Consider the following 13470-nt stretch of genomic DNA (forward strand, 5'->3'; position numbering starts at 1 on the left):
TGTTGAATTGTAATCCCCAATGTTGGGAGAGGAAGCCTGGTAAACAGATCATGGGGGCAGATTTCCCCCTTGCTGTTCTTGTGATAGTGAGTGAGTTTTCATGAGATCTGGTTGTTCAAAAGTTTGTAGCAGCTTCACTCTTTCCCTCCTGCGTGTAAGATGAGCCTGCTTCCCCTTCTGCCGTGATTATAAATTTCCTGAGGCCTCCCAGCCATGCTTCCTGTACAGGCTGCAGAACTGTGAGCCAATCAAACGTCTTTTCTTTTTAAATTACCCAGTCTCAGGTGTTCTTTATAGCAGTATGAGAACGGACTGACACAATACATTGGTACTAGGAGTGGGGAATTGTATAAAGATACCTGAAAATGTGGAAGTGACTTTGGAACTGGGTAACAGGCAGAGGTTGGAAGAGTGTGGAGGGCTCAGAAGAAGACAGGAAGATGATGGAAAGTTTGGAATGTCCTAGAGACTTGTTAAAATCATAGTGACCAAATTCTGATAGTGATATGGTCAATGAAGTCCAGGCTAAGGAGGTCTCAGATGGAGATGAGGAACTTATTGGGAAATGGAGCAAAGCTCACTTTTGTTATGCATTAGCAAAGAGGTTGGAGGCATTGTGCCACTACCCTAGCAATCTGTGGAACTTTGAACTTGAGAATGATGATTTAGGGCATCTGGCAGAAGAAATTTCTAAGCAGCAAAGTATTCAAGATGTGGCCTGGCTTCTCTAGCACCCTATGTTCATATTTGTGAGCAAATAAATGATGTAAAACTGGAGCTTATACTTAAAAGAGAAGCAGAGTATAAAAGTTAGGAAAGTTTGCAGCCTGGAAAGAAAAACCCATTTTCTGGGGAGCAATTCAAACCAGCTGCAGAAATTTTCAAAAATAAAGAGAAGTCAAATGTTGCTAGCCAAGATAATGGGGGAAATGCCTTGAAGGCATTTCAGAGACCTTTGAGGCAGCACCTCTCATCACAGGCCCAGAGGCCTAGGAGGAAAGAATGGCTTTGAGGACCCAGCCCAGGGCCCCACTGCTCTGTGCAGCCTCAGGACATGGTGTCTTGCATTGTGGCTGCTCCAGCTCCAGCCATGGTTAAAAGGGCCTAAGGTACAGCTCAGGCCATTGCTTCAGAGAGTGCAAGCCGTAAGTCTCGGTGGCTTCCACGTGGTGTTAAGTCTGCAGGTGCACAGAGTGCAAGAGTTGAGGCGTGGGAGCCTCCATCAAGATCTCAGAAGACATACAGAAAAGCCTAGACGTCCAGGCAGAAGCCTGTTTCAGGGAGACCCTCCACTAGGGCAGTGCAGAGGGGAAATGTGGCATTGGAGCCTCCACACAGAGTCCCGGCTGGGGCACTGCCTAGTAGAGCTGTGAGAAAAGGACCACCATTCTCCTGACTCCAAAACGGTAGCCTGAACGACAGCTTGCACCATGCACCTGGAAAAGCCGCAGGCACTAAACAGTAGCCTGTGAGAGCAGTCGCAGGGGCTGTAGCCTGCAAAGCCTCAGGAGCAGAGCTGCCCAAGGCCTTGGGAGCCCACTCCTTGCACCAGTATGCCCTGGATGTGAGATATGGGGTCAAAGGAATTTGGAGTTTTAAGATTTAATGACTGCCCTGCTAGGTTTTGAATTTGCATGGGGTCTATAAACCCTTTGTTTTGGCTGATTTCTCCCTTTTGAAATGGGTGTATTTACCAATGCCTGTACCCTCATTGTATTTTGGAAGTAACTAACTTGTTTTTTATTTTACAGACTCACAGGTGGAAAGGACTTGACTTGTCTCAGATGAGACTTTGAACTGTGGACTTTTGAGTTCAATGCTGAAATGAGTTAAGCCTTGGGGGACTGTTGAGAAGGGAAAATTGTATTTTGCAATGTGAGGAGGACATGGGAATTGGGACGGGCCAGAGGTGGAATGATATGGTTTGGATTTGTGTCCCTGCCCAAATTTCATGCTGAATTGTAATCCCTGATGTTGGAGGAGGGGTCTGGTGGAAGGTGATTAGATCATGTGGGCAGATTTCCCTCTTACTGTTCTTGTGATAGTGAGTATGTTCTCATGAGATCTGGTTGTTTACAAGTGTGTAGCACCTCCTCGTTCGCTCTCTTCCTCCTGCTCTGGCCATTTAAGATGAGCCTGCTTCCTCTTCTGCCATGATTGTAAGTTTCCTGAGGCTCCTCAGCAATGCGTCCTGTACAGCTGCAGAACTGTAAGCCAATTCAACCTCTTTTCTTTATAAACCACCCAGTCTCAAGTAGTTATTTATAGCAGTATGAGAACAGACTAATACATCAAGGTTGCAGTGAGCTGAGACATGCCACTGCACTCTAGCCTGGGTGACAGAGCAGGACCCTCTTTCAAACAAATAAATAAATAAATAAACAAACAAGTTAAGCCCTTTATCAAATGAAGGGCAATAACTTAAACAATCAGTTTTTTTAAAAAATGTTTACATACCAATATATTTTCTAAAATGTCTATCTATCAAGTAAACACTTAGTAAATATACTTCCAAATGGTTCTCTAATTTTACCATGAGCCTTCCTTAAAAATATAATTCTTTAATTAAAAGACAATAGCCATTTTATCATTTACATACCAGAAGCATTTCACTAGTATGACCTGAAAGATTCAACACTGTGCTGAAGTGAATTCAAATAACTAAACACAAAGAATCACTAGGGAAATATCAATTATTATATCATACAAACTTCTCAATCCTATACATGTTAGAATTAAGAATATTAAATGCAGACTGTTTTCTGTTGCTATGTTACTCACTTTTCCTATACAGGAAAACCTTACTTACTAGAAATAAGAAGAATTTCAGTTAAAAAAAGAAAATTAAACCTAAAGTATACTTGTAAGGGCATACAACATCGTTTTATAAAATATAAAAACTAGAAGTTGTCCAAAAAAATACCATTAAAATGCTCAGTACAGAATACTTTATTGTAAGTACAAAATTTGTGGACTCCAGACAATGAGCTTGTACCTCATGAACATGTGCAGATAGGTCTGTCAGAATATACCATAGCTTAATGGGTTAAAAAAAATAGAATAAGACCTACTATTTGATAGCACAATAGACTGCCTATAGTCAATAGTAACTTAATTGTACATTTTTAAATAACTTAAAGAGTATAACTGGGTTGTTTGTAACTCAAAGGATAAGTACTGGAGGGGACAGACACCCCATTCTCCATGATGTGCTTATTTCACATTGCATGCCTGTATCAAAACATCTCATGTACCCCATAAATACATACACTTAATATGTACCCACAAAAATTTTTTTAACTAAAAAATTAAAGAAAAAGAATATAACAGCCGGTTGCAGTGGTTTATGCCTGTAATACCAGCACTTTGGGAGGCTGAGGCAGGTGGATCACAAGGTCAGGAGTTCGAGACCAGTCTGACCAACATGGTGAAACCCTGTCTCTACTAAAAGTACAAAAATTAGCTGGGGCCGGGTGCGGTGGCTCACACCTGTAATCCCAGCACTTTGGGAGGCCCAGGCAGGCGGATCACAAGGTCAAGAGATCAAGACCAACCTGGCCAAAATGGTGAAACCCCATCTCTACTAAAACACAAACATTAGCTGGACATGGTGGCACACGTCTGTAGTCATAGCTACTCAGGAGGCTGGGGCAGAAGAATCGCTTGAACCCGGGAGGCGGAGTTTGCAGTGAGTTGAGATCACACCACTGCACTCCAGCCTGGCGACAAAGCAAGACTTCATCTCAAAAAAAAAAAAAGAAAAGAAAAGAATACACCATAGTTAAAAAAACACAAAGGAGGGTTTAGAATGACTTACGGATCTGGCCTTCTGGGCTCCAGCTGGTGGTCTCCATTCATTTCTATGCAATATAGCATTCCTTTTAATTGGCACAGATATCCTTGATCTTGGTGGGCACTTTCCCTGGAATTTCACTTTTTGTATTTTACACTCTTAATTAACCAAAACAAAACAGCTTTAATTTTTGAAAAATTGTACATCTTTACTACTGATACTTGTAAGAGTATAAACATAAGCTACATTTCATAACACAGTAAGTTTACTTTTTAGCCAGAGATATGTTACAGAGAGAGAAGTACTGATGAAAAATTAATATGCATTTTCTTTAAATGAAAAAAGCCTTTTTTCAGAGTCCCTTTGCATATTTCTAGTATATATAACATCATTTTTTTTCAGAAAAATAGAAATTAATATTAACCTTTACAGAAACAATATGTAATGGGATAATAATAAAAGTTATTAAATTTGGTCATTAGAGCTTGGGTTATCAGGCCACTCCATTCATGCCACATTGTTTGGGATTTATGAGTAGATCTTCTCTTTTTTTTTTTTTGTTGGGACAGTCTCCCTTTGTCACCCAGGCTATGTTACAGTGGCAGGGTCTCAGCTCACTGCAACCTTCACCTCCCAAGTTCATGCAAATCTTGTGCCTCAGCCACCCAAGTAACTGGGATTACAGGCATGGGCCACTAGGTCCAGCTAATTTTTGTATTTCTAGTAGAGATGTGGTTTGGCCACGTTGGCCAGACTGGCATCAAACTCCTGGCCTCCAGTGATCTGCCCACCTTGGCCTCCCAAAGTGCTGAGATTGAGGTATGAGTAGATCTCTAATGCTTGTCTTTATCTCCATCAAAATTTGTTCTTGGGCTGGGTAAAGTGGCTCACACCTGTAATCCCAGCAATTTGGGAGGCCAAGGTGGGAGGATTGTTTGAGCTCAGGAGTTTGAGACCAGCCTGGGCAACACAGTGAGACCCCATCTCAATAAGAAAAAATTGTTCTTGTTCTCCTGTCTTACCTATATTAGAAATATGGACAATACACTGTCCCATACTTTGTACTTATCTACTTTCTAAACATTCTCAGTCTAGACTGATATACAACAATGTCAGTCAAATTAAATGGCAAAGAGGCTCATTCATTTTCTCCTTAACTTTCCTCGATTTTAGAATCTGTCTCTCAATGGATAACATTTCCCTCTCATGAATTCCTTTGGGAGGTTTTCTGCTTCTCCTAATATTGTAAGTCCAGGCATTCAGTTATGGCTAAATCCTGGGGCTTTGACTTTCACAGCATCAAATGAGTTAGTAATTTTCTCTTTCTTAATGCACCCCTCCCTCTGACACACAGCTGAGCTGATTCCTGACACCAGGACTAAAATAGTTTTCTCCAATTATTACTACCATAAAGTATCTCCTGCCTTCTTTGGGAACCACAAAGTAACAGTTCTCACTGTTACCAGTTAGGCCCCAAGATCCTAACTTCAGCTCCAATGGTCCTTTGCAACAGAATTCTTAACTGCCAGTCTATCCTATTTTAGAAAAATAAGTTTCATCTCATCATCCATGTCTATCTGCAACCTTCTCCCACTCTATCCCTTCACTACACAAAAGTTAAGTTTGGGCTCAACCTCTTCAAGCATCTCTATCAGCATGTCCTCTGCTTCATGAAGGTTTCCTGACTAATGAGAAGAAACCCTGCAGGTCATGCATGAGCTAAATATACAACTTTCAGGCACACTCACTAGTTGCCATTTGACAAGATGATTGTTCTCCTGCTTATACGGCTTGTATTTCTTAAATGTCCACTTTCAAAATGTTTGGTGAAATTTCCTAAATGTTTGGTGAAATTTCCTTGCATTACTCTCTGTGTGAGACATGTGTAAAAAATGCTTTTGATTGCACAGCAAAGTCACACTTACTCTGGACCACCTTCCCAGCCTGTCGAGAAGCTGGTGCTCCTGCTCTGCATATAAGCATGTGATTAAATTCTTCCTGAATGACCTAAAACCGAACACACGTGTCAAGGACCTACAAACCAAAATCTCTGCCAAAATCCAAACAGTCACCTCAAAACTCACCTCAGGAGTCAAATATTTGGGAATAAGATTCTCTAAAAAGGGCCTTTTCAAAATGGAATTTATGGATGGTCGGTCTCGAGGAGATACTTGAAAGAGCTGAGATATCAAGGAATGTAGCTCACGCGAAAACCTTGGAGATATTGGGGCAAAATGTGCTTGACAAATCTTCAGAACCAGCTGCTGTAAGTTGTTACCCTCAAACTGAAAGGGCAAGGAGCAATCATACTAAATCAGAGAAAAGTTACTAAAGTAACAAATAATAAAAGTGTTAAAGTAACAAACATACCAAGAAGCAAAACAATGTTTTTAAATTGTAGTTAGAAGCAGTAGACCTGTAATCTCAGCAATTTGGGAGGCCAAGGCAGGAGGATCACTGGAGCCCAGGAGTTCAAGACTAGCCTGGGAAACATAGTATTAGACCTCATCTCTCCAAATCATGGTTTTTAAAAATTTGCTGGGCTTGGTGGCATGAGCCTGTGGTCCCAGCTACTTGGGAGGCTGAGGCAAGAGGATTGTCTAAGCCCAGGAGGTCAAAGCTGCAGTGAGCCGTGATCACGTCACTGCACTCCAGCCTGGGTGACAAAGAGTGAGACCCGGTCTCAATCAAAAAATAAAAAAGAAGCACTATAGTCCACCCTAAATTGTTTTCAACAACTAATCTTTCGTTTCTCAACGAGATGCCATGTTATTTAAAACAAGTTTTTTTGTTTTGTCTTATTATCGAAATAATGTTTACTCATAATAAAAAACTGGAAGGTACAGGAAGTTATAAAGACAGGGGAAAATATGTATAATTTTACCCCACTCAGAGGTATAGCTCCTTCTGATCTTTTTTTAAAATGATGTTTATTTTACAAAGTTGAGGTCACATTGATATGAAATTTTATCTCTTGCTTTTTAAAATTCACATAAACATTGTTTAACTTCCTCTAAAATGCTTCATAGACCAGAAAATCTTCTATTGTATGAAATCAATAGTTATTTATACATAATAATATTCAACACCATGGTGTAGCAATAAAGGTACACATTGGCCGGGTATGGTGGCTCACACCTGTAATCCCAGCACTCTGGGAGCCCGAGATGGGGAGATCACCCAAGGTCAGGAGTTCAAGACCAACCTGGCCAACATGGTGAAACCCCGACTCTACTAAAAATACAAAAAAATTAGCCAAGCGTGGTGGTGGGCACCTGTAATCCCAGCTCCTCGGGAGGCTGAGGCAAGAGAATTGCTTGAACCCAGAAGTCAGAGGTTGCAGTGAGCTGAGATCATGCCACTGCACTCCAGTCTGGGCGACAGAGCGGGACTCCATCTCAAAAAAAAAAAAAAAAAAAAAAAAAAAGAAGTACACATTTTCGTCAGAAATTGGCTGTGCAATCCTTGACAATAATTAATAATAACAATAATGACAGCTGTGGAGAAGAGTTGATGTAGCAGGTTATCTTCAGAAAGGCCTGCTTACAATGTTGGCCTGTGGCTGGTGTCTGGAAACTAAGATTTCAGAAGAATTCCCACCATTCCCTGAATGTTAAGAGCGGCTCTCTTTGCCTCAGCTATTTATGTGAACAATATGGTTTACGTCGAACACCTGCTTTCTTTCCAGGAGTCTGAAAGTTTGGCATATGCCAGGTAGAGGCTACCTATGTGACCAGTTCCCAGTAAAAATCCTGGGCACTGGGTATATCCAATGAGCTTTCTTATGGATCACATTTCACAGGTGACGTGGGTAACAATGCTGGAGGATTTGGCACATCCCATGTGACCTCTGGGAGAAGACTCTTAAACACTTGTGCCTGGTTTCCTATGACCTTTGCCCACGTACATTTTTCTTTTGCTGAACGTATCTATTCACACACTATTATTTATTTATTTATTTATTTATTTATTTATTTATTTATTTATTTATTTTTTGAGATGGAGTCTTGCTCTTTCACCCAGGCTGGAGTACAGTGGTGCAATCTCAGGTCACTGCAAGCTCCACGTCCTGGGTTCACAACATTTTCCTGCCTCAGCCTCCCGAGTAGCTGGGACTACAGGCGCCTGCTACCACGCCCAACTTTTTAAAAAATATTTTTAGTAGAGACGGGGTTTCACTGTGTTAGCCAGGATGGTCTCGATCTCCTGACCTTGTGATCCACCCGCCTGGGCCTCCCAAAGTGCTGGGATTACAGGCGTGAGCCACTGCGCCCGGCACTATTCATTTATTTTTTATTTTTTTGAGATGGAGTCTCGCTGTCACCCAGGCTGGAGTACAACGGCGCGATCTCAGCTGATTGCAGCCTCCACCTCCATGGTTCAAGCAATTCTCGTGCCTCAGCCTCCCAACTAGCTGGGGCTACAGGCACGTGCCACCATGCCTGGCTAATTTTTTTATTTTTAGTAGAGACAGGGTGTTACCATCATGTTGACCAGGCTGGTCTCCAACTCCTGACCTCAAGTGATCTACCCACCTCAGATTCCCAAAGTGCTGGGATTACAGGCATGAGCCACCATGCCAAGCCCACACAATTTATTTTTAATGGAAATATGCTACACGTACTAGTCTCCAACTTGGACTTTTTACTTTACAATATTGTTTGGACATCTTTCCATGTCATCTTCATTATTTTAAGTAGCTCATCCATATAATTTTTAACAATCTAATAAAACCAAACATTAACCTTTTTCTCCTATAAGTTAACTTCTTTTCTACAATTCCAATAATTCAAGATTAGTCTGACAACGAGCATACTTACAGGATGTTTGAGTGTGCAGAGCTCATATAAGACACAGCCAAGAGACCAAATATCCCTAAAGAAGATAAGAGTTTACATGCCAAGAAAATATCCATAATTCTTAATAAAAGCTTTTATCCTTACAGTGCCTTAAATTTGTGTCACTTTACAATTTTATATAAGTTGATCAGTTTTTACAAATGCTTTCAGATGTATCATCAATTCTTATTAGAAGATAAGAGGTAAAATGAAAATCATTTGTAGTTTGTCAGATTTCTAGTTGAAGAAAGGCATACAAACTTTGCTACAAGCTGGTGGTTTAATATTTAGTTCAGCTTCCTGCTCAAAAACAGTGTATGTATGATGAAATGTTGAGCAATTTGGAGGAGGCAGGCAGAACTCAAACATGGATTTGTTTTGACTCAAAAGGTAATATTTTGTTGATTTGGAAAGATATATCCTACTCAAGGCTTTTGAGAGAATCAAAGTTATATTATGTGATAAACATAGTATCTGATTCTCAATAAACATTTAAAAATATATTTAAAATATATATCATGAGTTTTACTCTTTACAGATTTAGTACTTCAGAAATATTTATATGTGATTGGTTTAATTGAGGAGTTACTTTTTAGAACAAAAAGCACAATTAAATCTAAAAGATCAAAAAATGTATAATAAGAAGTCAAGGAGTCAAAGCAAGAAGGAATCATTAAAGTGAGGACTGAGGTAAATGGCTCCTCTAGCAGCAACACTTTGTGCGTGAGTGTGTGTGTGTGTGTGTGTGTGTGTTTCAGACAGAAGGAGAGAAAGATAGACTTATACTAAGGTTTTGAGTACAAAAGATGGTAAGTACAACAGACGGTAAGATTGGTGGGAAACAAATTTGTGGGGTTTTTTAATGATTTTTTTTTTTTTTTTTTTTTTTTTTCAGAAACAAGGTTTCGCCATGTTGCTCAGGCTGGTCTCAAACTCTTGAGCTCAAGCAATACTCCCTCCTTGGCCTCCCAAAGTGCTGGGATTACAGGTGTGGGCAACCTGCACCTGACCCAAGAAGCAAACATGAACTTTCTAGACCTTCTAGAAATTCACTGACCATTTCACATCACACAGACTTTTGTCTTTACTAGGGCTTCCACAGACCCAAACTTCTCTTCTGTTCCCAGAGCACCCTCTGTAGCCAGGGTAGAGGATTCATATGCCCCCAGGGCTCAGGCCAGTACTGCAGCCACCTGGGGGGTCAGGTGGGGCCAGTTGCAGGCCTGAGACCACTCTGCATAGTGAAGACTGTGGTGAACCAGTCCTCTAATGGAGCCAGCGGCTACCCACCTGATTATTGCTAATATCTTCCAATTTTCAGAGGCACCAACTATGCATATTTTAAAGTCTTTCAATATTTAATTTTTTTTAATGTAGTGACAGGGTCCCACAATGTTGTCCAGGTTGGTCTTGAACCCCTGGACTCAAGTGATCATCACCCTCAGCCTCCCAAAGTGCTGGGATTATAGGCATGAGCCACCACATCCAGCAGTATTTAAATGTTGATTCAAATTCTTTTTTTTTTTTTTTTTTGAGACGGAGTCTTGCTCTGTCACCCGGGCTGGAGTGCGGTGGCCGGATCTCAGCTCACTGCAAGCTCCGCCTCCCAGGTTTACGCCATTCTTCTGCCTCAGCCTCCCGAGTAGCTGGGACTACAGGCACCCGCCACCTCGCCCAGCTAGTTTTTTGTATTTTTTAAGTAGAGACGGGATTTCACTGTGTTAGCCAGGATGGTCTCGATCTCCTCACCTCATGATCCGCCTGTCTCGGCCTCCCAAAGTGCTAGGATTACAGGCTTGAGCCACCGCGCCCGGCCTGATTCAAATTCTTGAAAATCAGTACAAGGAAACAAAACAACACAGCTGACCCAAGGCTATCTGTGGCATGCCCTGCTCTGAACAGCCTACTTTCTGTCCAACACACCCTACCTGCATTCCTGCACAACTAACTTGAGGCCAAACTCCTTGGTGCCAGGGGATGTCTCAAAAAAAAAAAAAAAAAACCCTGTTATTTTATTAGGCAGAGAAATTCTTACTATTCTTTTTGTAAATCTCTACCACCTGAACTTTGCCTTTCATTTATCTCCTTCAAAGTCCAATAGCCAAGTATCTCTCGGGCATTTTTTCCTACACAAAAGGACAACTAACTTCCAAAGGGAACTCAGTCTTCTTTATCGCCAACTTGTTCAATGGCAGCCAGCTTTGAAAAATGAAAGTTTTTTCCTTCTCCTTATAGGAAGCAAAAGCTCCTCTTCACCTTTTCTTGTGGTATACATTAATATTACTGCTGAGCGCCAGGTGCAGTGGCTCACACCTGTAATCCCAGCACTTTGAGAGCCTGAGGCAGGCAGATCACCTGAGGTCAGGAATTCAAGACCAGCCTGGCCAATATGGTGAAACCCCGTTTCTACTAAAAATACAAAATATTAGCGGGGCATGGTGGCACGTGCCTGCAGTTCCAGGTACTTGGGAGGCTGAGGCAAGAGAATTGCTTGAACCTGGGAGGCAGAGGTTGCAGTCAGCTGAGATCACGCCACTGCACTCCAGCCTGGGTGACAGAGCCAGACTCCATCTCAAAAAAAAAAGAAAAAAAAAATTACTGCTGAGAATCAGACTCTGATATCACATACATAAAAACTAACTGGGTTTTAAAGCTGGAAGATACCTTGAAGATTACCTAGTCAATACTTTCATTGTTATGAGTTAGGAACCTGAGGCCCACAGAGGTCAAGACTTGGTCAAGTTAGCCAAGACTAGGATTCCTAGCTCCTAATCCAGTGAGCGGTCACCAGATCACACTGTCTTCTACTTCATCCTCTTCAATCTTTTCTTGCAATAGACTAAACAGTGCTTCAAAGGTATGAACATATAATACAAAAATGGATGTCACAGTGACTGCAATTTGCAATGTTATTTTTTATACCACTTGTATCTTTAAATGAAGAGAAATGGCTTTCTTCTAAACAAGTTCGAAACCTTCAGGTAACACTGCTCAGAGATAGTCACTGGGATCCCCATTGTGTGGCAGGCCAGGTCTTACTAACGCAGGCCTCCATCATAACTGTTTCTGTACTGACTGAGTGGTGAAGTTAAATATTAAAAGCTAAAAAAGCCAGTGCCCGGCCAGGCACAGTGGCTCACACCTGTAATCTCAACACTTTGGGAGGCTGAGGCGGGCAGATCACAAGGTCAGGAATTTGAGACCAGCCTGGACAACATGGTGAAATCCCGTCTCTACTAAAAATACAAAACTTTAGCCAGGCATGGTGGCAGGCGCCTGTAATCCCAGATACTCAGGAGGCTGAGGCAGGAGAATTGCTTGAACCTGGGAGGCAGAGGTTGTAGTGAGCCGAGATCATGACATTGCACTCTAGCCTGGGTGACAAGAGCAAGACTCTGTCTCAAAAAAAAAAAAAAAAAAAAGCCAGTGCCCTTATACAAAGGCTGTAATGTAAAAAAGCCCATCAAGAGTTTTGCCTAGGCCTTTCCTGGGCCTTAAAGCATGATAAAATAACAAAGGAATTCTTAACAGGAGCCATTTAAGATTAAACAAGTTTTATTGGGGGTCTGAAGAAACTCCCCAGGCCTCCACAAACAAGTTTATTGGAGGTCTGAAAGAACTGCCTAAACCTCCATGATTTAGCAGCAGACAAAATAAGGGTAATCACCCCAGTACCTAGACCCATTTAGATTAAGTAAGCTTACTGAGGCTCTAGAAGAAAGTCTTCAGGACTCAGACCTTAGTTACAGACTAAAAGGAGTTAATCACTATGTCTTTAAATGAATGCACACTTACACATAGACATATAGCTTAGAAGGTGTATAAGCTCTGAAAAACTTTGTAATTTTGAGCTGGTCCGGCGATAATTTCCAGGCCTTCTCCCTGTACCAGTTACAGAAATGAAAACTCGGTTCCTCCCCAGTTCATCTGCATCTCGTTATTGGACCATGAGAAATAGCAGCCCAACCCTGTTTGGTCCGGGAACAATTTCACACATGAAGAAAATGAAATTACAAAAGTACCATGAGAAAGAAAGAAGAGATTTGAATTTTAGTTTCTGGAATCTTCATTCAGTGTCATCCATCGGATTTTACTGACACTTTCAAACTAAGAGTCAGCAACTTACGTTTTATTGTTGTAGGGTTTATTCTGACAGATCTCTGGGGACAGGTAGTAAGGTGTTCCAATACAAGTTCGAGCAAGTTCCATGGAACTAGTAAATTATATTAAATAATAAATCAGTATGAATTTTTATTGGAGTAAGAAAAGCCTTAAGACATGGACATGCAAGAAAAAATGTGAAAATGGATAACACAAGATTTGATGCATACATGTGTTAGAAGAAAGCAAAACACTGTATGTTGATAGAGTAACTAAATCAGCTGATTTTTAAACTTACAATTCACCTCCCAAAAATTTACACATATATTTTTTATGGCTTAAAGACTCCACAAAGAGATGCAATTGTCATGTTATAAAAATCTCTCAGATGTAGAGATTATCAAATTGCAACTTCATGATTTAAAACTTGGAAAATACAAAAATGAATAAGGGAGAAAAAAGTTACCCAGAATCTTAGCACCTAAAACAACTATTGTTAAAATTCTGATATATTTCCTTCCTGTCTTTTTTCCACACATATTTTTCATGTAACTGTGATCACAATGTATTTAAAATTCAGAATTCCATTTTCTTTACGTAGTATAACAAAGTTATCAAGAAGTCTTCAAAACCATAAATGTTTATGATATATTCAGGTACATGGTCAGGCCAAGCTTCATTAAATTTAACCATTTCCCAATTATTTAGGCATTTACATTATTCCAAATTTCAAATTAT

The 13470-nt window shown here is 40.8% G+C and overlaps 2 protein-coding genes across 2 annotated transcripts in view; one reads left to right on the top strand and one right to left on the bottom strand.

Moving 5' to 3' along the window:
* Positions 1-13470, top strand: part of LOC126940470 (peptidyl-prolyl cis-trans isomerase NIMA-interacting 4-like) — a 1058238-nt gene that overhangs the window by 1043759 nt on the left and 1009 nt on the right. The window lies entirely within an intron of this gene.
* The window catches only part of NEK5 (NIMA related kinase 5), a 100245-nt gene that overhangs the window by 66130 nt on the left and 20645 nt on the right, over positions 1-13470 (bottom strand). The window contains exons 8-12 of the mRNA XM_050766272.1: positions 12758-12844; positions 8614-8668; positions 5878-6078; positions 5719-5800; positions 3818-3951 (exon numbers count right to left, since the gene is read on the bottom strand). Coding sequence (XP_050622229.1) covers positions 3818-3951; positions 5719-5800; positions 5878-6078; positions 8614-8668; positions 12758-12844 — 559 coding nt within the window. The remainder of the gene's footprint in view (positions 1-3817; positions 3952-5718; positions 5801-5877; positions 6079-8613; positions 8669-12757; positions 12845-13470) is intronic.

This window comes from Macaca thibetana, chromosome 17, assembly GCF_024542745.1.
Source record: "Macaca thibetana thibetana isolate TM-01 chromosome 17, ASM2454274v1, whole genome shotgun sequence".
NCBI classification, from domain to species: Eukaryota; Metazoa; Chordata; class Mammalia; order Primates; family Cercopithecidae; genus Macaca; species Macaca thibetana.